The following is a 26440-nucleotide window of genomic DNA, read 5'->3' on the forward strand; positions in this document are numbered from 1 at the left end:
TTGCACGCACACCCCCACAGCTTCCAACATAGTATGAGGGTAATCCAGTTACTAACGACATCTGTGCAAACTCCTGTATGGACACCTCCAGATACCCTCTCAGGGCCAGCATGGGTGCAACAGAGTGTATGATGCGCGCAGATCGTTGGGTACTGGTCATCGGCATGATGTGTTTTTTGTAGAACAATACAAATTGCACAAGAGGAGAAAATAATGTGTTGCAGTTCTGGCTGGTGACAGCAATATCCATTTAAGTTCCCCTGAATGATCATGTCACGGATGATCAAGTTAGACGAGAAGGTCACAAGAGGACCAGTCATGCCCCAGGATCACTGCCTAGCAGGCATCGATGTGGATAGAGTCGCATCAATGAGCATCGGTTCCAAATTTGATGGCACACATCTACACTGATACTCCGCAATCCATTTACAGCACTTTGCAGAAGGTATCCCGTACCACTACTAGTTATTTTCTGTCCTGCTCCACTCACAAATAGAATGAGGGGGAAAACGACTGTATATATGCCTCCATATGAGCCCTAATTTCTCGTACCTTAACTTCATGGTCCTTATATGCAGTGTATCTTGGAGGCAACAGAATCATTCTGCAGTCAGCTTCAAATACCAGTTCTCTAAAGTAAGGGCATAGAGGGAGGTGCGGGGGAGGGTATCTGGCACCTCCAGAGTTACCAGAATAGCCTTGTCCTCCTCCTCATTTTTAGCCTTTGGTGGCAGGGGTTCTACTGAGGGCCTATCACGTTAAGTGTGGGAGTGGCAGAAGGCTGGGCAGCCCTGGCACCCAAAGGTCAGTTCTTTCAGCCACTGGTTGGTGTCAGGCCACTATCTGAGGGTGTTCAGGTAGAGGGATCCTGAGAGGAGCCTTGTCACCAATAGACACCAGAGAAGGAAGTTGTTCCTCCAGCTAAGTCTGGGAAGTGGTTCCTGAAGATGGTGCCGAAGAACTGGTTTGGACAAATTTGAGGTAGTGAGAGTGATAGCTGTGACTTTCGCTTAATTGGTCATCACATCAACAAGAAGTAGCCATTCATACTTTTTTCATTACACAGTGAACAAAATGTGGTCAATAAATTTATATTCCTGAATTTTATTTTATTTGTTCAAGACTGGCAAACCAGTGAATATGGAGGATGGTGTTCCACCCAACTGCAACACAAAGTGGTTGCTTGTGGGGACTACCTTTGCAAAGTGATCATCTATAGTTACGGTATTTTGGGTCCATTGTACAACATGATGACATATGACCAAAGCATAAGAATCTCAAGCACCTCTTTGGTGGTGGGACTTAAGTTTTCACCTCACACCTAGTCACCATGACTAACCTTTTCCTTCAAAGGCTAAAATGAAAGTGCCTCTATCTGTTTGGTTATCCTCAGGATCTTCTTGGATGCATCGGGTTGATTGATTGATTGACTGATTGATTGATTGAGAGGGGTTATGGGACCAAACAGTGAAGTCATCAGTCCCACAATTCCAAAGTGAGTCACAGAAGAAAGAGGGTCTGCTAAAATTCGACGCATCCAGTCATGGGATTCAAATTATAAAATAATGAACATTAAACACACAAAGTAAAGGCATAAAAGGTGAGACCAAATCTAAAAACTGGAAAAAAAGAGGGGGGGGGGGGGGGGGGGGCATGGGGTCACAGTCCGAGAAGACTGTTTGGCTGCATCAGACAAAACGTATGCTTCACCAATCGAGATAAGCCCATAGCTTCTCATCCGTTTGCAGAGTAAGGTCTCTGTGGAAGATGATTCCTTGGAGCATATTCAAAGTTTTATGTGGCGCAATGGTCACTGGTATGTCACTCACACATTCACATGCCTGAAGAGCTGTAGATTGTGCAGCAGAGGATGATTTAATCAACAGCGATCCATTATGCTTTCTTCCCAAAGACTCAACTTCTCCAAATTTCCAATACATCCCACAAAAAATAATGGTTTTGTCACAGTAAAAGTATTTCCATCAGTTCAAGTACATTAAGAATTAAATAAATTGTTTTGCTCCCAAGTGTCTGGGTTGTCCCTATTCCCAGAGGGTCACCAGGGTAAGGAATGCAGAAGGGCTGTAACTGTCTGCATTGATATTTCTACACCTGTCTGATGATATGGCCAGATATGAATGAGTGTAGTTTAATATGTTTCATCGGCAAAAAAATATGCTGATGCCACCTTACTCCTATCACAAGTTCTCCCAATGCAGCAAAGGCCATTTAGTGCAACAATCATTGCTGGGAGTCCTTATGCCCCAGGAAGATGGACATCTACTCCTTGGCATGCATGGGGAGCTAGCAGTTCAGGCACCAGTAGTGTGATTCCTATGTTATCAGGGGGCTCAACCAAAAAGGCAGGATTGGCTTTCTTGGTGGCTTTGAAATGCGTATAAAAGCCTACACAGGTATTGTGCGCAGATTATCTTAAATGCTGCACACAGCAGCAGTATTTAAGGTGGTGTTTCGAAGTCAGTCCACACCACAGAAAAATTTGGAAAATGTGGGTCAAACACAGAAGGGAACCAAAAATTACTTGGAATAGCCAGGTCAACATCAAAGGTTGTCATTATGGGAAAGAGAGTAAGAGAAAGGAGGAGAGTCCGAAATGACAGATTGTAGCACAAGAATCTAAGTGGGTGCTGCAATAGCTTGGGCCCCCATGCTCACTACACACACAGAACGTGTTTGAACTATATATTCTCTGAAGAAAACTTTACTCTCGCCATGCTTTTAAATGTAAATGTAATTTACGTTTGTTTCAGTTGTTCATACTGTATTGGCTTGAAAGTAAATACTATTATTATGTCACGAACATTTTTACAAAATTTAAGCTTTGCCTGCTTTTCTTAAATCTATAAAACAGTTCTCTTTTTTGTCCAAATTTCAGAAATTTCACTGTTTCTAAATGTGTATTCTGTGTTTTATCATTATTAATTTATGATGCCTAACGTCAAATGCAACATGGACAGAAACTATTAATGAATAATCAAAACAGTCATAAATAAACAATATATTTTTACTTCAGAAATTACAGATTTTTTCCTATTTTGACTGTAGTGGTTGGTGATCACATATTCATGGTTGGGTTTCCATACAAAATACGTGTCTCACCTTGCCCCAAAGTGAAAACTAGATTATACAGGGTAATGCACAAGTGCACTTACATTCAAGGCTGGACTGAATGTCTAAATGACTTACCTGTACAGTAACTTCTGACTGCATGGAAAATTCTTGGAAATTTGTTCCAGTCACCCATTATTACACAGTCCTTTTCCTTCATTTTTACAAGAGACAGTGTAGAAAACAGTAGATTACTGTTTAGCAGTTTTGATCTTACATCAGTTTAGTGAAACTTAATTGTCTGTCATTTTATACATTATTAACTAATGTATACCTCAACATTTACTATTATGACTGCTGGAGCATTTCAGTTTCTCTTTTTGTGCTCAGAATCTTTGCTTCATTACACAAAAATCCTCATTTTATCAACCTGCATCAAAAATAAGTTTAATACTTTATATGTCATCCTATAATCACTGGCCCATTTTGATTAACACAAGACAATATACAGTATGTTAATCCCAAGTATCTGAAAACTGTTCTTAGCCTGCATTCAGCCTGTTTTAATCGGCAATGTTTTATGACAGACAATCTACTACTTTCTGAATAATTTCTAAAGCAGTTGTTTCCCTGTTGCCTTGCTTATCTTTAACATAGTCAAATCAAAGCTTTTCCAAAACAAGAAAAAATTCCCACTCCAATATCAACCACCAGACAAATGTTAAAGATGAATATTCCAAGAACAATTTAATTTAGAACATAATATCTAATTGTTTTATAAGTTCCATTAAACTGCTCAAATAGAATTGTCTTTAGAATAACATACGACACTTTTTCAGAACTTTATACCCTTCAAGTACTTAAGTACCATTGATAACCAGATGGCCTTACTATTACTGCTAACCATCTTAACTTGTTCATACCATCATTATATAATGGAAGCTGTTCTCTGAAGATGACCTTCACTTACCAGGAGGATGATGTGACACTTGCTCTGCTATATATGTAACTGTTATTTCATTGCACGAGTTGTCTGTTGTTTGTTTTTCATCTACTGGGAGCACAAGCCGCCATGAGCATCTGAATATTTCACCAATAATTGGATTATACGGCTTCTTTGCGACAGGGCTTCTACGGCCCATATGAAATGAAGTTAAGTACCACTCCAAAACAGCAAGCATTCTTGCTTCTGGAGTATCTGCATCAGGAATCCTACAAAATGGCAAGCAAGTATTACCAGATATGTTAATTGGAACAAATGTTGTGACACAATCGCTGTCATGTAAGTATTTAAATATAATGAAACATATCCAATAGAGTAATTTAGTATCCAAGCACTGATGTAGAGTAAGCTTTGTGTTTGGGGTCTTTAAACTTATATTTCATATGGTTTTGCATGTAATCAATAGAATTACAAGAACACAACTGATTATTTCTTTAGATTTTGAACTGTTCCTGAGGTACGAGACTGTGGTATCATGGGAATGTGTTCTTCTTCACAACAACAGATGGTTAACAAAAGAGCTCGTAACTCAAGGCAAAGGAAATGAGGAGGGGGTGAGAAGAGTTTCTGTCTCCATTCTCACCAATGGCCTGTTTTGTTTGAATGAATTAATGAATGAATAAATAAATAAAGTGTTCAACATTCTGTTAACAATGAGGTCATTAGAGTGAGTGTAGGCATGGACATGGCAAAGATGAGAAAGAAAATCTTTCCCTTTTCATAGGAACCAGCTCACTATTTACCTTATTTTTCTGATAAATAAGAGTTTATTTTCCTGAAATGATATTTATACTCAAGTTGTAATTTTTTTTATCTGTGGTGTTAGAAAATTTCTTGCATGAATGTGAAGATTTCGTAAAGACCCTTCCCTCCTCCCCCTGAGCAATCAATATGTATGAAAACAGAGATCCTTCACAGCACCTTTACTTCTGCACAGTCATTAGATACATAAACAACCTAATTCAAGTCACATAATTTGAAGTCAATTACATACCTTCATGTCAATCATTTAAAAGTAATCAATTAAAGGTCATATATTACTTATCTGCATCACAATTCAGTTTAAGAAGTTAATATTAAACATAACAGATTATAGAACGAAATAAATAAATAAATGAAAACTTTGGTTGTACAAGAAAAACACAGATACAACATTTTCATAACAACAATAAACTAGACTATATCTAATATTTTCTTTTCAATGTTATGTAAATGACAAAATGATAGTATTTACAAGTCACAGAATATTGCACTACAGTCTGTATCAATCTAATTAGAAATTAGACATCTAACAATTTCAAAGTAGCAACTGCATTTCTAAAAATGTTATTTCACTTCCTCATTTCTATATACACTGAAGTGGCAAAGTCATGGGATACCTCTTAATATCATGTCAGACATCCTTTTTCCCCAGTGTAGTGCAGCAGTTCAAGGTTGCATGGGGTCAACAAGTTGTTGGAAGTCCCCTGCAGAAATATTGAGCCATGCTGCCTCTATAGCCATTCATAACTGCAAAAGTGTTGCCAGTGCAGGATATTGGTATGAACTGACCTCTTGATTACGCCCCATAAATATTTGATTGGATTCATGACAGGTGATCTTGGTGGCCAAATCATCCACTCAAACTGGCCAGAATGTTCTTCAAGCCAATCACGAACAATTGTGACCCAGTGACATGATGCATTGTAATCCATAAAAATTCCATCATAGTTTGGATACATGAAGTCCACAAATGGCTGCAAATGATCCCCAAGTAGCCAAACATAACCATTACCATTTAATGATTGATTCAGTTGGACCAGATGACCCAGTCCATTTCATGTAAACACAGCTCACACCTTTATGGAGACAACACCTGCTTGGACAGTGCCTTGTTGACAACCTGGGTCCAGGGCTTACGTTTGCACCCCACTTGAATCCTACTATCAGCTTTTACCAACTGAAATCGGGACTCATATAACCAAGCCACTATTTGCCAGTTGTCCAGGGTCCCACTGCTATGGCCACGAGCCCAGGACAGGCACTGCACATATCATCATGTTGTTAGCAAATCCCTTAGTGTCAGTCATCTCCACCATAGCCCATTAATATCAAATTTTATCCGACACTTATTTCTGGAGTTATTTCACTCAGTGTTGCTCGTCTGTTAGTACTACAACTCTATGCAAATGCTGCTGCTCTTGGTTGTCACGTGAAAGCCACTGGCCACTGTGATATTTGTGGTGAGAGGTAATGGCTTAAATCTGGTATTCTCAGCACACTCTTGATACTGTGGATCTGAGAATACTGAATTCCCTAATGATTTCCAAAATGAAATATGCCATGAATGTAGCTCCAAGTACCATTCAATGTTCAAAGTCTGTTACTTCCTGTCGTGGGGCCATAATCATGTTGGAAACCATTTTACATGAATCACCTGGGTACAAATAACACCTCTGACAATGCACTGCACTTTTATACCTTGTGTACGCGATACTACCACCATCTGTATGTGTACATATCGCTATCCCATGACTCAGCAATTCAGTGTATTGCTTTTCCTTGAGTATATTATGGGACTTTGTCTTATTCAATTTCACATTGACTGCATCAAGAAGCTTCAACACAAGGCTTTTTCTCTCAGATCATGTGCTAGATATCAAATTAATATAAATTAATGGAAAGTGAAACATTTCCACAAGACTCGTGCTTAAAAAACCACACAATAATACGAAGTCTTAACATTCAGCTTTGTAAGAAAATGATGCTGATGTTCAGTAAAACACACACACACACACACACACACACACACACACACACACACACACAGAGAGAGAGAGAGAGAGAGAGAGAGAGAGAGAGAGAGAGAGAGAGAGGAACGTTATAGATGTATAAGAGATTTTATGATTGAGGACATACATATGAGATACTTTCAAGAAATATCATGTTACAAGAATTTAAAAAGTTGCAAAGATTATACATTGAATTACACTGAACTGTCATCAGAAGCCACACATTTACCTCTATTTATTTACTTACTTATTTATCTCAGAAAAAGCTGATAAATATTTTTTCTTAAAGAAACTCTGTTGTATCTCCTCACCACATACTTTCTCCATCAGGTGGCTGTTGCTCTATGATGAACAAAAGTCATGTGGGGCACGACATAATAAACAGTACGAGTGTAAGAAATATAGAGACTGGTAACTGACAGGAAATGTTAAGACACATTTAAAATGGCAGATGCTCTTATGATGAATTCACATTCATCATTGCCTTCTCTACATAATATTCATCACAAACACTAAATGCTTCTGTGGTAGCCCACTGAGCTACTGCCTGGAAGTCTGGCACAAACCCCTGTCTCCAGTGTCAGCCATCATTGCACGACTGGCACATGCGACACAACAGTCACTCCACATCCCATATTGTGAAGCGTGACTGCCAGGGGGAGACAACGCAGCCCAGCGACCATGCATGACAGCTGTGCAGGTGCCTCCAGCATCACCTGCGACACGCTGTATATATGTGTGGTTGCCGCCTGGCCATCACCCTCAGTCTGCTCTAGCTCATCGTGCTATTTACTACACTAACTAGAACTGTATTGTACCTGTTTTGCCATGTGGCAATGCCACACATTGTATCCGTTGTGAGCTATTGTCCTGTGAAATTGTTAAATATACTTGTTTTGGAGGTGTTATCTCTCTCTCTTTTTTTTTTTAACGCTGGGAGTTACAACATAATTGGCAATAAGGATGGGATTTTTCCTGTTCGTTACACAACCCAGACCCTGTGAAATAGGCTACCTTACCAGGTGCGTTGATGAAAGTTGTTGTACAGCACTTTCTGCAACAGCTGTTAGGAGGATGGTAACATAAGGAAGCCTTCTTGTCATTGTTGCTCTCCCGAAAGTCTGCTACAGATCTGCCACCATTCCTACTTTGTGGTGAGACTGCAGAAGAGTTGGAAATGTACTAGAAGTGGCTCCAGTAGCACTGTGGCGCATTCCAGGTAATGGATTCAGATGCTGTAAAATCACTCTTTCTGTCATGGATCAGACCCAGTACGTACCACCTTTCATGCAGACTGGCCCCTCTCACAGAACTGACACACCTGGCCTTTGACAAAATGTGCACTCTGTTAACTACCGACAATGCCAAGACATTGCATCCAGTGTCATAAAATGCCTAATCAGTCATACCACATGTAGGCAGGTACTCAGTCCACAGCTGGCCGGGCACCCATGTGTGGGTGTGGAGCTCAGGACGCTAGGATAAGCGGATCCTGGCAGTCGTCCAGCAGTACTGGGGAAGCTCTGGGTTCACTCTGTCCATGGAGGACTGGACATTTCATCAAAATCAAATCTGCCCATGGCAGGAAGACACAACCAACAACGCCTGTGGGCCCTCTGGTGGACACACAGCATGGTGACAATGCCTTTCACTTCTCTTCTGCTAGACCCTCAGCTATCTTCCCTCTTGTTCCCAAGCTGTTCCTGTCCTCTGATCCTGCCTCAGGCATGGATGTGTGTGATGTCCTTAGGTTAGTTAGGTTTAAGTAGTTCTAAGTTCTAGGGGACTGATGACCTCAGCAGTTAAGTCCCCTAGTGCTCAGAGCCATTTGAACCTGTCCTCTGGTTCTCGGACCTGTTTGCTAATCCCAGCCATGCTCTTTTCTCCCTCTATTTACGGGTGACCTGAGATGGAACAGATATCGGAAAATCAGGCTGCAGCATAGAGCCCTCTGGCGCTGATCCCACCACTGTAGCTCCCTTCCAAGTAGGTATACATGGAAAAATAATCTGAACAGTAACGTCCAAACTGCAGTTACATTCCTTGCTTAACAAAAGAGTTATTGAATTAAGCATTTGCAATCATCAATCAATGAGTCTGAAAATGATTTAATGTACTTTCTTCTTTCTTTCTTCAGTTGCTAAATGTTTTATCATCCACAATATGTGTTATATTCAAAACTTGCCTATCTTTGTAAATTAGCAGCTCATTCTGTACTAGCACATCTGCAAGGGCACATCAAACACACATCACAAAATAGGAATATTTTACAAGGTATCATTTCATTGACTCTGATAATGGCATAAAATATAATTTAATTCATCAGACAAATGTTTCACTTTTCTGTGTCAGAAATCTGTTGCTTTAAACTATCATAGCCATATTAATTCTCCAATAAATAAATACCTGCTATAAAAATGTATGTATGTATGTATGTATGTATGTATGTACTTTCCACATCTCCTCCTAAACTAATAAACTGATATGAACCAAACTTAGCATAGATATCACTTACTGTCTGGAAAGAAACTCTGTGGGGGTAAGAACCACCTACTTACCAAAGTAGTGGGGGTAGGAGTGAAAAAGACATGTAGGCCATGATGCCCAAATACCCAGACATTATTTATCCAGGATTTGAGAATGGTAACACTTACTGACTTCAAAATTTTACACATAATTTCACAACTTTAGGAAATGTTTTCTTGTTGACACCCCCACAAAATGTTGAAAGGAAAAATGTTATTGCTAACTAAATTTTCACTGCTCACAAGTAACAGTACTGCATCAGGCATTATGTTTTATTTTATTACTAACTTCATTTGTTACACATTTTGCGAACAGTATTCATATATGCTACCGTGTGTACCATTAAAGCAGTAATTATCAACCTGTTTCATTGATGAAATCTTTCTCCAAAATTTTTGAGAAGGTGATGTATTCCAAAATAGTATCTCACCCTAGCACCAATAGTATCCTTAGCAAATCACAGTTAGGTGTACACCAACCAGATTTTACAAGCATTAAATAATAAAATGCACCAGTTGGTATTTTCTGTGACCTCTCTAGGGCAGTTGACTGTGCAAAACACAGTATTCTCCTAGATAAATTAACATTCTATGGATAAAGTCATATCTAACCAAAAGAAAGCACAAAGTTGTGCTCAAGCAGTACATTCTGGAGACATAATTCTGACTGGGGAAAAATCATGTATGGAGTTCCCCAAGGTTCACTCTTAAGTCCACTACTGTTCCCCATATATGTAAATGATCTGCCATATAGTATACAACAAGCAGAATTAATTCTTCTTGCAGATGGCACTAGTATTGTAATGAATCCAAGCATACATACAGAAACAGAAGAAATGGTAAACAAGGTTCTTAAAAGTATCACTGACTGGTTTTTTGTGAATGGTCTCACCCTCAATCTTAAAAAGACCCAACATATCCAGTTCTGCACATTTAGAGGTACTACACCAATGATATGTTTAACAAATGGTGAGGAAATAATAAACACAGTGCGAACTTCAAAATTCTTAGTAGTCCATATTGATGAGAATTTAAATTGAAAAAACACATTCTGGAACTCCAAAAACAACTCATTTCAGCCACATTTACACCAAGAATCATTGTAAATCTTAGGGACAGACAAGTTGTGATATTTTCCATGTTTTTGTTCAATAATGTCATAAGGAATAATGTTCCAGGGTAACTCATCTCTAAGACAAAGTCTTCATTGTGCAAAAAAGTTCTGTGAGAATAATATGTGGTGCTCACCCACAGTCACCTTGTAGACATCTGTTTAAGGAGTTGGCCATTGTCACTACTGCTTCACAGTATATTTTCTCCCTCATGTAGTTTGTTGTAAATAAAACCACTACAGTTCAAGAGGAACAATGAGGTATGTAATTACAATACCAGAAGGAAAAATGGCATTCATTACTCCACATTACGGTTGTCATTAGCACAAAAAGCGGGAGCACAATGTCACAACAAAAATTTTTGATTATTTACCCACTGATATAAAATATCTGACAGACAGCAAAGAATTATTTGATAACAAACTGGGAAAACTTCTCCTTGACAACTCCTCCTATTCTGTAGGAGAATTTCTGTTATTGTAATGTGTAAAAAGTGCTGGGTAAGAATTATTAACTCACATCTGTACATCTTTCTTATTCTTTTTATGAAAAAGAACAAAAATAGAAATGTACACAATGTAACTGTCTGTACAAATTAATTTGTGATGTGATGTATGATGACTCATTCAACATCATTACAATGTATCACACAAAATGGCCCATGGAACCTGTTACTAACTAACTGACCAACAAAATTAGATCATTGTACAACAAATAGTTCAGGTGATACGAAGTCAAAAACACCAAGGCGTGTGAAAAATGCTTCATAATGCATGACAGTTTAATTTATTACTTCTTTTACCAATAACTTTACTCCCAACACATTTCGCAGACAGTATCCACATATGCTACTGTACGCACCTGCAAAATTATATCATCATACAACACAGTTGTACAATGATATAAGATAAGATGCCATAAACATTGAGCTATGTGAAAACAAAACTGTAGGGCGAAATGTGCAAGAGATACAGGTGAAATATATGTACAAATATGCATGAAGTATGTCAAATATATGTGATATGCATTCATGGGTAAAGCTGTGAGTAAAAGCTCCTCCGAAACCCCTGGACAAATTCAATCAAACTTGATACACATGTTACTTACTACTGTTAAGAAATACTGTTGGAGTAAGAACTACAAACCACCTATTAGGGTGGTGGTGAAGGTCAGAGAAAGGTGAGCGACAACGAGACAAAGAAACAGAGAAGGAAGGAGGAGGTATACTAATAGAAGATTAGAATAAATGCATACCCTGGGTTGGGTTGTGTGGGGGAGGAAACCAGACAGTGAGGTCATCGGTATCGTCAGATTAGGGAAGGAAGTTGGCCATGCCCTTTTCAAAGGAACCATCGCGGCATTTGCCTGGAGCAATTTAGGGAAATCACAGAATACCTAAATCAGGATGGCCAGACATGGCATTGAACCGTCGTCCTCCCGAATGCGAGTCCAGTCTGCTAGCCACTGCTTCACCTCGCTCAACATACCCAGGCAATGCCAGGTACTCACCTAGTAATTTATAATCATAAGGTTGGTAGCCTTCATGTACAATCACTAAATAATAAATTAACAGATCATTTGGTATCTATAAATTGCCAGTCTTCAATCAACAATTACAGATGAAGTTTTAAATTAACTTTACCTGCGTACAGGATGAAAGGGATTCAGTGAAATTCTGATATGAAATACCCAGAATGTGAAATGTTTAACTTAAAAATTTCAATGATGTAATGCAAGTTTACAGTTCTTCATATTTCTGGTTGTAATTAACAGACCACAATTAAATTGCACCTAAATTCATACAAAACTCTACAAACAAAGAACACAATATTTTTATAGTGCCAACAGCCTAACCGTAAATGAAAATCCAGAGAGTTATATGCTAAAGGATTTGTTAGTGATATATATGAAACAAAAAGTAATACATGAATCTTTTACATACAGTAATAAGTAACACAATTCCCTGTAAAGAGGTGGGAAAAATGTTCCAAAATATGACAGTCAACAACCATTACTCTCAACAAACATTTAATGTTAAATATTTTACCTTACAAATTCAGCTGTGTGCCCCATGCAGTCAGCAAACATTTCAAGAAGGGAACGCCGTTCTAAGATGAAAGTGGGGAGAACTACTCGTGTTAGGTCCATTCCAAGTTTCAGCTGCGACAACAAATGCAAAATAACAGATTTGTGTTCTTCAGTGTCATCTTGATCACCATCACTTAGATCTTCATTATCAGTAACTTCATCATCTGGATTATAATCATCTGAAATAGTTAAAGAAATAACCACTAAAACAGAAAATTTAGTGTGACGTGAAATCACTATGAGATATATTAAAAACCATGTTATGAAATTATGATTATCTTAGACATATGCATTTAATTTCTGCTGAGATTCAAATATTACAGTGAAAATATCATGAAATATTGTGGCGTTGAACACAGGAATCTCATTTTTCATGTGATGTTACCAATAAAAACAATTCTTGATCTCATTCACATACACATTCAAGGCTCAGTACAACAAATGTCTTTTACAGATAATTAATTTTATATGCTAGTATTAGGCAAGGCATCCAATAAGGCAACATAAGGTTCAAAGCATTAAACAAAATGCAGAATACACATTTCTTGTAACGTTCAGAAACCTATCTCAAAGAAATGAAAGTGGTTCAGCAGCCTTGCTGAGGAGTCATGCTTTAACACATATAAGCAAGTTGTCTTTGTAGCCAGTTGCATCTCAGCAATGAGAGTTCTGAAAATTGTTGGAAGTAACTGCTTGTTGTTCTCATTTCATTGGAGTTTGTGTTTTGTGTTAATTCAGAAGAAGAAATACCCCATGCCTGTGTAAATAGCATAAATTCTTTTGTTATATCTGTAGAGAGCTAACCGTGAAACAGCAAAACAGAAACTTAGTTATCTTGTAATAGAGTGCTACAAACTTTATTTTGGGTGTAATGTTGGTGACCACGACAAGAACTGACCCTCCCACATATGAAGGGCTTATTTCAATAGCGGTACAAGTCCATTACCTTCACTTTTCTGTCTATAATGCTTCTGAAAGTAATGATCCAAACAAACAAAAAGAAAGGTTCATCTCTAGCAAGAGGCCATACGCTTGAATATTTCTGGTATCTCAACTGCAGATTTTTCAGCACTCATTTAACTTTAGGACTTTGTACCTCAATATGAACAAAAATGGACTTGTACCACTATTGAAATAAGCCCTTCATATGTTGTTCATCATGTACTACATTCCTGACAGGTTGGTTACAAGGATCACACCACACAGTCTTCGCTGTTCCCATGGTCTGGAGGGATCAACACATCACACAACAGACAAATATTTTTTGGTAGACAAAAATAGGTGGGATCACCTTAAAAACAAAGAAAACTGTTATATCCTAATTTACCATATGTTATACGGTCTTTATACAACAGTGAACAATTGTCAATACCAGTGCCTTCTAATGGTGTGTTTACACCTGTGCCCATTACGCCCAGAGGCTGTGTTACTGTGCTTGCAACACACGGAAGTAGAGGCAGGCATGTAGGTTGCATGCTTCTCCTTCAACATGTATGTGCAAGTCATTCCATACACACCTGTGTTCACAGAGGGCACCTCTACTTCCATGTGCGAGCAAGCTACAACCGCACGGCGGTTAGTTGCAAAGTGCACAGGCGTAAACACACCTTAAGAATGTGACAGTGAGTGAAGCTGAATACAGTTATATTTAAAAGGCAAAAGACAGCAGAGGAGATATCCATGCCAATTCAACATTTCAAGGGCACTGAAAATAAAATGTGCCACACTTTGTCTCAAGGACACCGTAACAATATACAGGGTGATCCATTGCTAGTGACCGGGCTAAATTTCTCACGAAATAAGAATAAAACGAAAAAACTACAAAGAATGGAACTCGTCTAGCTTGAAGGGAGAAACTAGATGGCACTATGGTGGGCCCACTAGATGGCACTGCCATAGGTGAAACGGATATCAACTGCATTTTTTTTAAGTAGGAACCCCCATTTTTTATTACATATTTGTGTAGTACGTAAAGAAATATGAATGTTTTAGTTGGACCTCTTTTTTCACTTTGTGATAGATGACGCTGTAATAGTCACAAACGTGTAAGTACGTGGTATCATGTAACATTCCACAAGTGTGGACGGTATTTGCTTCGTGATACATTACCCGTCTTAAAATGGACCGTTTATCAATTGCGGAAAAGGTCGACATCATGTTGATGTATGTATTAACCCTGTAATTGTGGGCAACTTTCTAGTTCCTCCATGCAAATTGCAGGGAATTTTTATTTGATAATGAGAGTAGTTGTAAGGATAGAATTATAGAAACGTAACAAGAAAACCAAAAATGTGCTTTAGGGTTCATTTTTAATTGACACGTGACACAAATAATGTGAGAAATTCGAAAATTGCATTTAACCTTACAAGAGTAGATGATAAACTTTCTGAGTGTTGTATCTTACAGGGAGACGGAAGGCAATTTTTATCCCTATTCTGCCAATGCTATTTTACCCTTTGAATAGGTACACTTTTCAAAAGAACTATAAGTGATAGAACAATGAAATTTTTACTGTGTATATATATAACATATATGCCTCAATTTACAAATAAAATGAACATAATACCACATATAGTTTTGAAGGAAAAAAATATATTCTTTCACTAGTAAAATTTAACTTTTTTTGTACATTAATTATTATAAAACAGTTTCTGATTGGTTAGTGGTTCTCAATTTATTTGTAATAACTTATTACCATCTGCAGTACAAATTGACCAAATTTCATGTTTCTAACCCCATTAGTTTATCAAATAATGGTACCTGAAAGTAAAAAGTAGTTCTGAGAAAACTCCATTTAAAGTTTAATATTGCAATTCTAGTATAGTTATTGATGAGAATTACTTACCACTAATACTTTTCAGCACTATACTGAGCAGCATCTGAATCATACTGATCATTTCTTCTCTTGGTCCCTCTTCTTTTCAGTCTGGCTTCTTTTGTGCATTTTAAATTAGCAATATCTGCTTTGCAGATTCTCTCTTTATCTATTTGCACCAAGGATTTTGCAGTATTTCCAGTAGATTTTATGCCCAACAATACCAAAACATCCAGTTTTCTAATTATACCAACATTGAAGCATAAAATAACATCATAAATGTCAAATTTGAGGGTTGTAAGCTGAACAAATACAGTTTTCGGTAACCAGTTCCAAATGACAGAATTCATACATTCATTTAAATTTTGGATTTTCCCATGAAGACATTTCTTCAACATGGTATCTTTACAAAGGTCTCTAAATATGGGTTTAATTTCATTCATTACTGATGCAGGTAAAGAATGTTTGTGGTCATATCTGGCACTTCTCCTGTACTTGCACCAAGTGTCAGGATTATTTGTGCAAAGACCATGCACTGGATATTCATTTGTGGAATGCTTATGGAAAAAGATAGCCCAACAACTTTTTTCCATGTTTTCTAAATTCCCTACATTTCTTCTTATGGCCAAGCCATAATAATTCTGTAATCTATTTCAACATTTGTCAGGCGACATTTACCACCTATCTTCTTACTATCTTCCAATACTATTTTTGACTTTTCTTTCAATAATCTTCTCAACCTGGACCCCATTCTCTTCTGGACATGCCCAATGCACTCCAATTTAGAAATTTTGACACTAGGACCATAGGGTTGTTCTGCATGTACCTGCTCATAAGCCTTGCTATCACAGTGGAAGGTATGGCATTTAAATGCCAGACTGTACAGAGCCTCAAGAAAACCATCGTGTCTCATGAAAAAAAAAGTTGTATTTATATAAAACAAAAACTGTTTCACGCAGGAAAGACCAGACATTTCAGATATGCTAAAATAAAAAAAAAAATTTTTTTTGAAGTCCACTTGCCTTCGGTCTCCCCTTAAAGCAAGGTTCCATAAGCTAGCTGATCGGGAATATGAATACAAAATTTCTAGCATGAGAAGGTATATGTGTAAGTACATGTGTGAGACTGGAAAACATTGAAACCATGACTCCCAGTATTTCAGGCAGGAAAATAATGATTGCCAGTTTTCCAGAGCAACAGAAAAAGATTTGGCTGAAAAGTAGCACCTTACAACATTCCAGAGCAAGATAAAATTATTCAACAGGAAAATGGTGAATTGTGACATGCAAAGAGAGCAGAAATTACGTTTGTCATTATACTTGTGGGCTCCGTGAAATTGTATGGAAAGAGTTGAACGGACACACCTGTGTTGCCCATGGCTATAGGGTTAATAAGCATTGGTGTGATACTAACTCAAGTGATTTTCAAAATTCAAGAAATACTGCATCTACTCGAGTGCTTTGATCCATGACTTTCAGCATATCATGCAAGAAAAGCATAAAGTGGGTTTGTTATGACTGTTAGTTGCAGAATCTATGCTGGTTGGCATGGAGGAGATAATTCTATTACAGATACTTCATTAAGTTTGAACTCTGAATGTGTTGTAAGAGTCTGTAACATGTGGACATCAAAGGTATTTTACAGTAGTTTTGTAGACTATTTCTGCAATCCTTGTTGTATAAGGATGTGCCTGTGCTTTCTTGCAAATTCTGGGCTCTACAGTATGTTATAGTTAAAAGTGGGACTAACTCAGATTTAAATTCTGTTTAGGATTCCACCAAGTCCTTGACTATGGTAAGTTTTAGTGGTTTTAGCTGTTTCTCAATGTCACTGTCACTGATATCTGTATCACTCTTATTTATGGTGTTGCAAGGATTAAACTGATGAAGTGCTCCTGGATTTTCCTTTGTAAAGGAACATTTGAAAATGGAGTTCAGCATTGTTGCTTTTGCTACCTTCAATTTTAGTTCTTGTCTCATCCACAAGTACGTGGTACAACTGATAGCTTTCGAATATGATCATAATTTCTTTGTTTTTTTTGAGATGTATTAAGATAAGATTATGTGCAGTAGTAATTGAAGGCTTCACATATTTATCCTCAACAGCTGAATGTGTTTCCTTCAGTCTCTATCTATTGATCATCTACCTGTAGTCGTATGCTTTGTTTTACACTTGTTGTACAGCAGTTGCTATTTCTTTGTAAGTTTCATTAAAGAGACTGTATGTCATGAAAAGGTTCTACTAAGTACATATCTATCCAGTTCTTGGTCAGTTATTTTTCTGAATATCAGCCACCTTTCTCCTACATGCTCCTGTCCAGGAGCGTGACGTTCCCCCTTCAGATATGATGCTATTGCATCTTTATATAGTTTATTGACAACGTAAATAATTCTACTCATTATAGTTTTCCTTCGTACTTTGGTAATCATTGTTGCTACAACCATGTCATGGTCTCTTGATACCAGTTTGAGCATGGGAATACTCACAAGTAGTCTTGTTTGTTGCCACTAGATTTAATATACATGGGTTGGACAAAAATATGGAAACACTGTTAAAAATGCATGCTTTAACATAAATGCAGATGCTAGCCAAGCCTGCAGGTTGTGGTGTCGTATTTGACCATGAACGGTACCTGTGCAATGTCCTCCATGTGTTACAGTGTCAGTCGTGGTCAGGACAACATTCTGTGTAGCTAGGAGTGAGTGCATAAATGCAAACTGCATATAGGAAAAAAAGAAAAACATTCTCCATTAAGTAACAGCATGCATGAAAGTGTGTGTTGAGTGATCATGAGAGATTGTCATTGAAGAGGATTGTGAGAAAAAATAAGAGGATGATATCTTGAAAAGTCACTATAGAACTGAATGCCGCACTCACGAACAAACTCAGAACCAAAGCATGAAGAGAGCTTCAAGAAGCAGGAAATTCCAAAACCATTCATCAGTGATGCAAATGCCCATAACAGGAAAACATGCTGTCAATGCCATAAAGCTAGATTATGGAGCAATGGAAACAGTATGAAACAAGACCTAACTGATCAAATTACATTCTTCCAACTTACGGTTGAATTTATATCCCAAGAGTGCAACATGGGCAGAGGTTCAGTTGTGATTTTGGTAGCAGTGTTGTGGTATTCCATAAGCCCCATCGTTAATCTGCAAGGTGGCATTACTGCCAAAGATTATGTGACCAATTTGATTGATCAGGTCAATCCCATGAGACAATGTTTGTTTCCCAATGATGATGCTGCGTTCCAAGGTGATAGGGCCCCTGTTCACACAGTTCACCTCATGCAGGACTGGTTTTGTGAGCACAAGGATGGAATGTTTCATCTCGCCTGGCCACCACTGTCACCAGCTCTCAGTGTTATTGAGTCTCTGTGGTCTATTTAGGAGAGAAGGGTGCACGATTGCTATCCACCTCCACCATCGATACCTGAATTGGTCAGTATTTTGCAGGAAGAATAGTGTCAAATTCCTTTGAAAACCATAGTAGGACCTTATTTGTCCATATGTAAGCAGACCAGATATGGATGGGGATCACCCTAGTGAAGAGATAGGCTGCAAATGGGAAAAATCCATTGAGATAAATGACTTTGACAAAGGGAAGATTATTATTACGCACAACCTGTAAAAGGTTATCTCAAAAACAATGAAACTGGTCACACATTCACCTGCTAATGTCTTCAGCATCTACAGAAAAATGTAGGACGACAGTGAAACTGCCACTAGGTTCTAAATGGTTGGCATGCACAACTCTTCATAGAACGTGGGGTTCAGAGGCTTGTCTGCTCTGTAAAGTATGATAGATGGTGATCTGTGGCATCTCTGCCACAAGAGCACAGAGCTGGTGCATGCACAAGTGTTTAATAGCCCATCGTTTATCATATGTTGTTGAACCTGGAGCTCTGCAACAGACCACCCCTATGTATTCAATAATGACCCAACAACATCATGAAAACAATACAATACAATACAATACAATACAATACAATTACGATTGCAGTGGCCACCAGACCATTAGGATTCGACTGTCGATCAATGAAAACGTGTTGGATCTTCGGGTGAATCACATTTTTGCTACGCCAAGTCTCCACATATGCCACCATCAATGTGAATGGCGGCTCAAAACGTGCAGCGCACCACTGACACAGGCTGCTGGGAGCCATGTTATGCTACATGAGACATTCTCCTGCACTTGCATGGGGCCTGTGGTAGTAATCAAAGACACACTGACAGCTGTGAACCACCTGTATACCTTCATGCTTGATAACTTCCAGGATGGCAATATCATCTTTCAGCAGTACAATTGTCCATGTCTCAGAGCCAAAAGCATCCTACAGTGGTTTGAGGAGCATTATAGTGAACTCACATTGACATCCCAGAGACCAAATTCGCCTGATGTAAATCCTATCAAACCCATCTGGGTCGCTATTGGAGTGTCATCACCATGTACACAAATCAGCGGCGTATTATTTACGTGAATTACATGACCTGTGCATACACATCTAATGCCACAAACCTCCGCAAACCTACCAACAAATGGTTGGAACCTTGATATGCAGAATCAATTATGTATTTTGTTTGAAAGGTGGACAAACGAGCTATTATGCAGATATTCATAATGTTTTGGCTCATCACTGTATACATGGCATCAGATAAAATTTGTGTGAAGAATTCCAATAGAGCTGACGAAAAGATCTGCTAAATGTTATGTCTGGAGTGTAGTATTATGCAGAAGTGAATCATGGACAGTTAAAAAGATATTTAAAATGTTCTGAAATGCGGCTACGGAGAAAAATGCTTAAAGTAGACAGACAGACTTAAGAATGAAGAAGCAATGAAAAATAATACGGGAAGGAAAGAAGGTTATTGACAGTAATCAGAAAGAAGAAGAAATCTTCACAGGACATGTACTAGGACTGAAAGGAAGAGGTAGGAAGACAATTGGAATGACGACTGACATTAGGAGAGGATGAACTTACAAATAGATGAAGGAAGAAGTTCAGAACAGGACACTATGGAGAGCCACCAGTTGAAACCTGTCATACGACAGATGCAATAAAGGAGAAAGAAGAAGATAATATTAATAGTGACCTCAGACTGCAGATACATTGTTCTATAATGAAGTACTATCTGAAAATACTGCACAAATATTCACTCAGATGTTGATAGAATTTCAATGAGACGCAGATATTGGCAACTTGCTTTAAATGTTCAGTGACAAATTTTGCACATCAAAAAAATACAAAAATGTATAATCCTACGACTACAGTATCAATGAGTGACAACTGGAATTAGTCAGATTGTACAAATATGTGAGTAAGAAATTGCTGGGATATGGAATTGGACCCTTACCAAATAGGACTACCAGAGGATATCAAATGTATGCTAAGAAGTGCAGTGTGAATGATCACTGGTTTGTTTGACCTGCAGCATCACTTGGATGCTGAAAAATCTGAACTGCCAGATGTTGGAAGAAAGGCCATGAATCCTATGTAAACCTCCTTACATAGTTGCAAGAACTAGCTTTAACTGAGGAATCTAGGAATGTAGAGCTGCCTAGATGGCACATATGGGCCACAAAAGCCAAGATTAGATTGATCCTAAGGTGCTCTCCAAACACAAATGAAATAGTAAGAAATGTTAACACATTGTACAATGAGATGTACTCTATGGCAAGCACTTTACAGTAGACTGCAGAGTGTAGAAGTAGACGGTACAATAACTAACAACAGAGACAAAACTACACACGTAAATCTCAATTTTTAAAATGTTAGAACAGTGCAAGACATGAAATAAAAACACAGGTAGATGACATATCAGAAGTAGTGGTGGATGAGAAGAAATGACTCCATTAATGATTTACCTCCATTCAGAAAGATATCCCGATCTACAGTTGTTAATTGTGTAACCAAAACTTTCTTCATTATTTTTGTTAAGTATCTCATGAATCACTTTTTAGCTACACCACTAAATTGGTAAAATGTCAGTTTTTCAAACAAATTTTTGATATTAAGTGTGTCAGATACCTTGGACTGGTGAAGGAAAATTCCAACAAATGCTATTTCGTTATTTTATGCTTGTAAAATTTGGTGAGTGAATATGTAAACAGAAATTTTTCTGAAATCCAAATTGTGATTTACTACATACTAATATAATATTATTATTATTAATGAAACAAGTCACCATTTTAGATTATATTATTTTTGAAATAGTTCACAAAACAGGTCAGCAATGAACCATTTCAGTGATTGTTGATATCACACTCTTCACCATTCATTTGAAGAGGTTTATTTTGCTGAAATCCTATCAATCCTGTTTGGTCTTTTATATTTTAGTAAGTTATTAGTTTCTTAATGTCGAACGGAGATATGTTTGATAATACAAGGTCACTTAATACCGTACTGACTTGTCTGCTAACTCCTTGATGTTATTGTCTCTACTGCTTTTAAGGAATTATGCTCAAAGAATCTGCAACCTGTGAATTATAATTTATAAACATGACATTCAAATCAACAGACATATTATATTGTTATGTGATTTGCAGTCCTCTTGCTTGTTTTACTATGTTCCCCATACATTTAACAATGTTATTTGCATTATTAATTTCAGACATAATGCAAATACCTTTTTAGACTTATTCCTAACATTTCTTAACAATTCTAAGTAATTTTTGTACTATGAAACTAAAACAGGATCTTAGTTTTTATTGTTAAAAAAATATAGGTTTCACTTTTCTGTTTATCAGACCCTAATTTAACTGGTTATAATTTTCACATAGCTTTTTACTGTCCTTACTAACTAGGTTACTGGGAAATCCATTTTCAAATAATGCTACAAACTTATTACAAAAAATGTTAAATCTGACACTGGTATTTTGTTTCATATATATTTCATCCCAGTCTACCTCTCGTGAAACTTTTTAAAGTTGTTTTGCTCTAGAGTCTGGTTGCCATAGTGTACATGATGACAGGATAGTCCATTACTATCCAGTACTCATTTATTTGCTTGCTTTGAACTTCATCTACAAAGATATTACGAACTGGGATACAACTATCTTCATACACACTTGTTGGAAAATAAATTACTGAAATCAATCTGTACTTCAGTGTTTCTGAATTTGTGTTCTGCTTCTTTGGCAAGTGTTCCTATTTTCCACATGACTTCTACACAGTTCTAGTGTTTCACAGTAAGTTAATGTAAAACTTTGAAAAAGGTTCCCTTCTGACTCTAGTTATCACAGGCATCTTGCCTATGTGATAGTGTCTTCGTTTTTGCCAATACTTCTAGCCAATGGAGGGTGCCATGAACTTTTACGTCATTTTCAGCCACGTGTCCAGATACTGTTGATCACATAGTGTATGCTATGATTACAAATGGTGCAATAGTCAAAGGCAGTGTCCTTCCGGGGCAGTGGTTTTGTAGGATCTTATTTTCTGGTTGCTGAGAAAATATTTGCCAAGGCTTATGTTGACATCTACTGCCACTGGACCTGATAGATGTTGATCTAATACATACTAGGGATTTATTGGTGGTCTTGTCAGTAATATACAATTTAAGTAATTACATTTTCACAGGTACCATAATTTCTGCCATTAAATAATTAATGAGTCTCCTAACAGCACACTTAAAGTTCTTGATGGGACTACATAATCCCCATCAAACTTATAATTCTAGATGCAGCTACTGCTTCCACTCCCTAGTACTACCTTCTCTGTCATTATAGAGAGAGTTACATCTGTAAGCTACATGTCTTCATGTCACTCTTTGTCAAAAGCTTTGTGCAAAGTCTCTGTTAGCCTGTCAGATATCAAAATCAATCACTTGTCACCAGGATACCTATCGTCTCATAATTTACATATATACTTTATGCACCAACATTACTAACTACAACTTTGTAAAAAAACCCTTCCCAAATAATAATGCATTCTGTAATTTTATTTCCTTCTTGACACACAATTGCTATTTCTGCTTTGTAGCCACTGGCAATCTACCATACATTGTACTTTCAGTTTGTACTGTGGAATACCACATTTGTGGCATTGAAATAAACATTCTTCTATCATCAAACAATATGATGGTTTTGACATGTCCTATGAAATGAAATGTAACTGATTTCAAATGGATAATAAGGAATCACCTGAGAATACAAAATTGCAGAACAGTATCTAGATGGCAACAGCATTATTATTTAGACATTTCTATATGGCTGTATCCCTTAATAGGAATACTTTCTTCTTATTTATTTTCTATTTGAAAAATCTTTTGTTAGGTTCCTACTTCCTGTTACAGCTGTTGCAATTATATGATCCCCCCCAACCTCCCCCCTCACACACACACACACACACACACACACACACACACACACAGTCACGATTTTTATGTTATCTTCTGAGTTGTTGTGCTGCCCATCTGTTAGCACTTCACTGTAGTTAGAAAACAGTTTATCACTGTCTACGTTGAAACACGGAACCCATGTAGCCTTGAGTGCCACAACTGTGAATTTCTGATCATCAACCCCTGTTGCCTGCAGACGTTTGGCTATGTCAACATTTCTTGACTGCATGGACTTTTGCTTTTCAGCAAAATTCATTTTTACCCATTGGGAGTATCTGCACTACTGAGATCAGCCATTCCAGGTGAAGACTGCAAGTTTCTTCTCATGTCTACATTAATGGGATTCAAGCTCATCGTCCTTGGGCTAAAACATGAATCTAAGGCTTTGAAGGCAGACTTATTTGAATCTGAAGCCCAAAAGAGTTGACAACTTCATCTGAGGGTGCAACCCAGTGCATTTCAATCCCTCCTTATTCCTGCATGAATCACTTGTCTCTTTATCTTTTTAAAAATCTTATTTGTGTGACAAGAAGAGAGGAGAGCAGACTCCAAGCTAATGAAACAAAATTCCTAAGGAGTATTTTAGGAAAAACAAGGACAGACAGAGTGAAAAAATTAAGATGTGAGGAGTGAAACTGAAGTAGAAAAGTTGAATGGGATAATTGAGAAGAACAGGTTAAAATCATATGGACATGTAAAGAGAATGGAAGATGGAAAATACCAGAAGGAATGATAGAGGCAAAGTTAAAGGGCAAGAGGGAGACCTAGGACATGACATACTGACTCAATAAAGACCGGCTTAACAAGAAGGAATCTGGACTGGAAGAAGAATGGTAGAAAGATGGGAAAGTGGAGAAGGACCATAAATGTCCAGATCCAGCCTGATGCTGGATACAGTGGAAACAAAGAAGACAAGAACAATCTGTATCAGCATCAAAAATCCCTTTGCCCACAGTACCGAAACATTCTTCAAGCTGTTTTAACCCCGAGTAAAGTTTGCACAAAATGGTTCAAAGGGCTCTGAGCACTATGGGACTTAGCTACTGTGGTCATCAGTCCCCTAGAACTTAGAACTACTTAAACCTAACTAACCTAAGGGCATCACACACATCCATGCCCGAGGCAGGATTCGAACCTGTGACCGCAGCAGTCGCGTGGTTTCAGACTGCGCGCCTAGAACCGCTAGACCACCGCGGCCGGCGTTTGCACAAAGTGGGATATTTTGAAGTCTCTATGAAAGCAGTCACATTAATGAGGTCCCTGGCCTGTTATCTAATGAATGTGGCTTCTAGAACAATCCAATGCACTTCATCATCCGACAGTGAACTGATGTACTCAGTGTCTGCATTAGACAGCTCCCACATGTCATCACTGCAGAAGAATTCAATTATTGTGCTTCTTCAACTACTCCCTGTGTAATTCATGACAGAATAGCTCATGGGTGAGTAACCAGATGTCAGTGTCCAATGGGCACAATGTTTTGGCAAATGATCACGTCGCCTTCATCAGGTGTGCTGATGAACTGACTACCACAGAGCTGGTGTAGGTCTTATTTCATCTCCCCCCCCCCCCCCCTTTTCAAATCCCACCCACCTGGCATTCTGTATGAGGTCCCTTGATCCTCTCACCACCAAGTCATTCTGCCCAAGGTTCACACCCAGGGATGTGTGCTGGCAATGTCTCTGCTGCTGTTCTTTCTGCCTTTAAAGTCATCATTTCATAGTAGGATGTCTACCTCTTCTTAATCAGGCTCAATGTGGGTTCCCAGGCCTTACTAAGGATGTAGCCACTATCACAATTTATCAGCAGCTCCCTTAATTGAATCTCAATAAGTTCTTCAGTTACACAGTTGTAGAAGTTAGATGTCTGTGTCAAAACCTTAGTACCAATTCCATGCGATTCTGATAGCCAGTGTTCCACAACTGCCAATTTGCTAGGCTGCTGCAGTCTAGTGTGGCATTGGCGTTCTCAGTAACAATCTTAGACAGGACCCACAGTTTGGCCTATGTAAGTCATGCCACATTGGCAGGGGAACTGACAGATCCCAGATTTCCATACTCCAAGGTCATCCTTGACACTACCAAGCAGTGCCTGTGTTTTAGCTGGTGGGTGGAAGACAGCATACACTTGATGTTTCTGAAGAATTCATCTGATCTTCCTGGATAATGTGGCACAAAATGGAATAAATGCAATAGCCCATCCTTTTGAGGTTCCTCATTTGTTTCTGCCAGTTGTAATGTTGTTGTAGGACATATAGCTCTCAAAATCTGGCACCCAGTGTTGCCATTTTTCTGGAACTCCATCCTCAGATGTTCTCATTGTCGGAAAAGGTGCAACCACTATGTGCCAATGTTCTGAGCTCACCATCTCTCTGCACCAAGTGGTGCAGCTGTCCAAATGAGCTGAATCATTTTTTCTCTCCATTTCAATGCAAATGTGTGTGAATTCCTATGGGACCAAACTGCTGAGGTCATCGGTCCCTAGACTTACATACTACTTAAACCAACACACACACACACACACACACACACACACACACACACACACCCGAGGGAGGACTCGAACCTCTGGCAGGAGTGGCCACCTGATTCGTGACATGGCACCTCTAACCACACCTCTCACTCAAAATATGAATTATCGTAGCATTGAAAACTCATGGTGATAGCTGAAAGTCTTGCTCACAGTTTACACTCTGCATGTGGGAATCGTTCCACTGTT

At 38.2% G+C, this 26440-nt stretch overlaps 1 protein-coding gene across 4 annotated transcripts in view; it reads right to left on the bottom strand.

Annotated features, from left to right (window-relative positions):
• Positions 1 to 26440, bottom strand: part of LOC126183372 (oxysterol-binding protein-related protein 11-like) — a 194370-nt gene that overhangs the window by 87759 nt on the left and 80171 nt on the right. For all 4 annotated transcript variants that reach the window (XM_049925303.1, XM_049925305.1, XM_049925302.1 and 1 more), the window contains 2 exons: positions 12528 to 12747; positions 4040 to 4281 (listed from right to left, as the gene is read on the bottom strand). In XM_049925303.1, coding sequence (XP_049781260.1) covers positions 4040 to 4281; positions 12528 to 12747 — 462 coding nt within the window. The remainder of the gene's footprint in view (positions 1 to 4039; positions 4282 to 12527; positions 12748 to 26440) is intronic.

The sequence above is a fragment of the Schistocerca cancellata genome, chromosome 4, assembly GCF_023864275.1.
Source record: "Schistocerca cancellata isolate TAMUIC-IGC-003103 chromosome 4, iqSchCanc2.1, whole genome shotgun sequence".
NCBI lineage: Eukaryota > Metazoa > Arthropoda > Insecta > Orthoptera > Acrididae > Schistocerca > Schistocerca cancellata.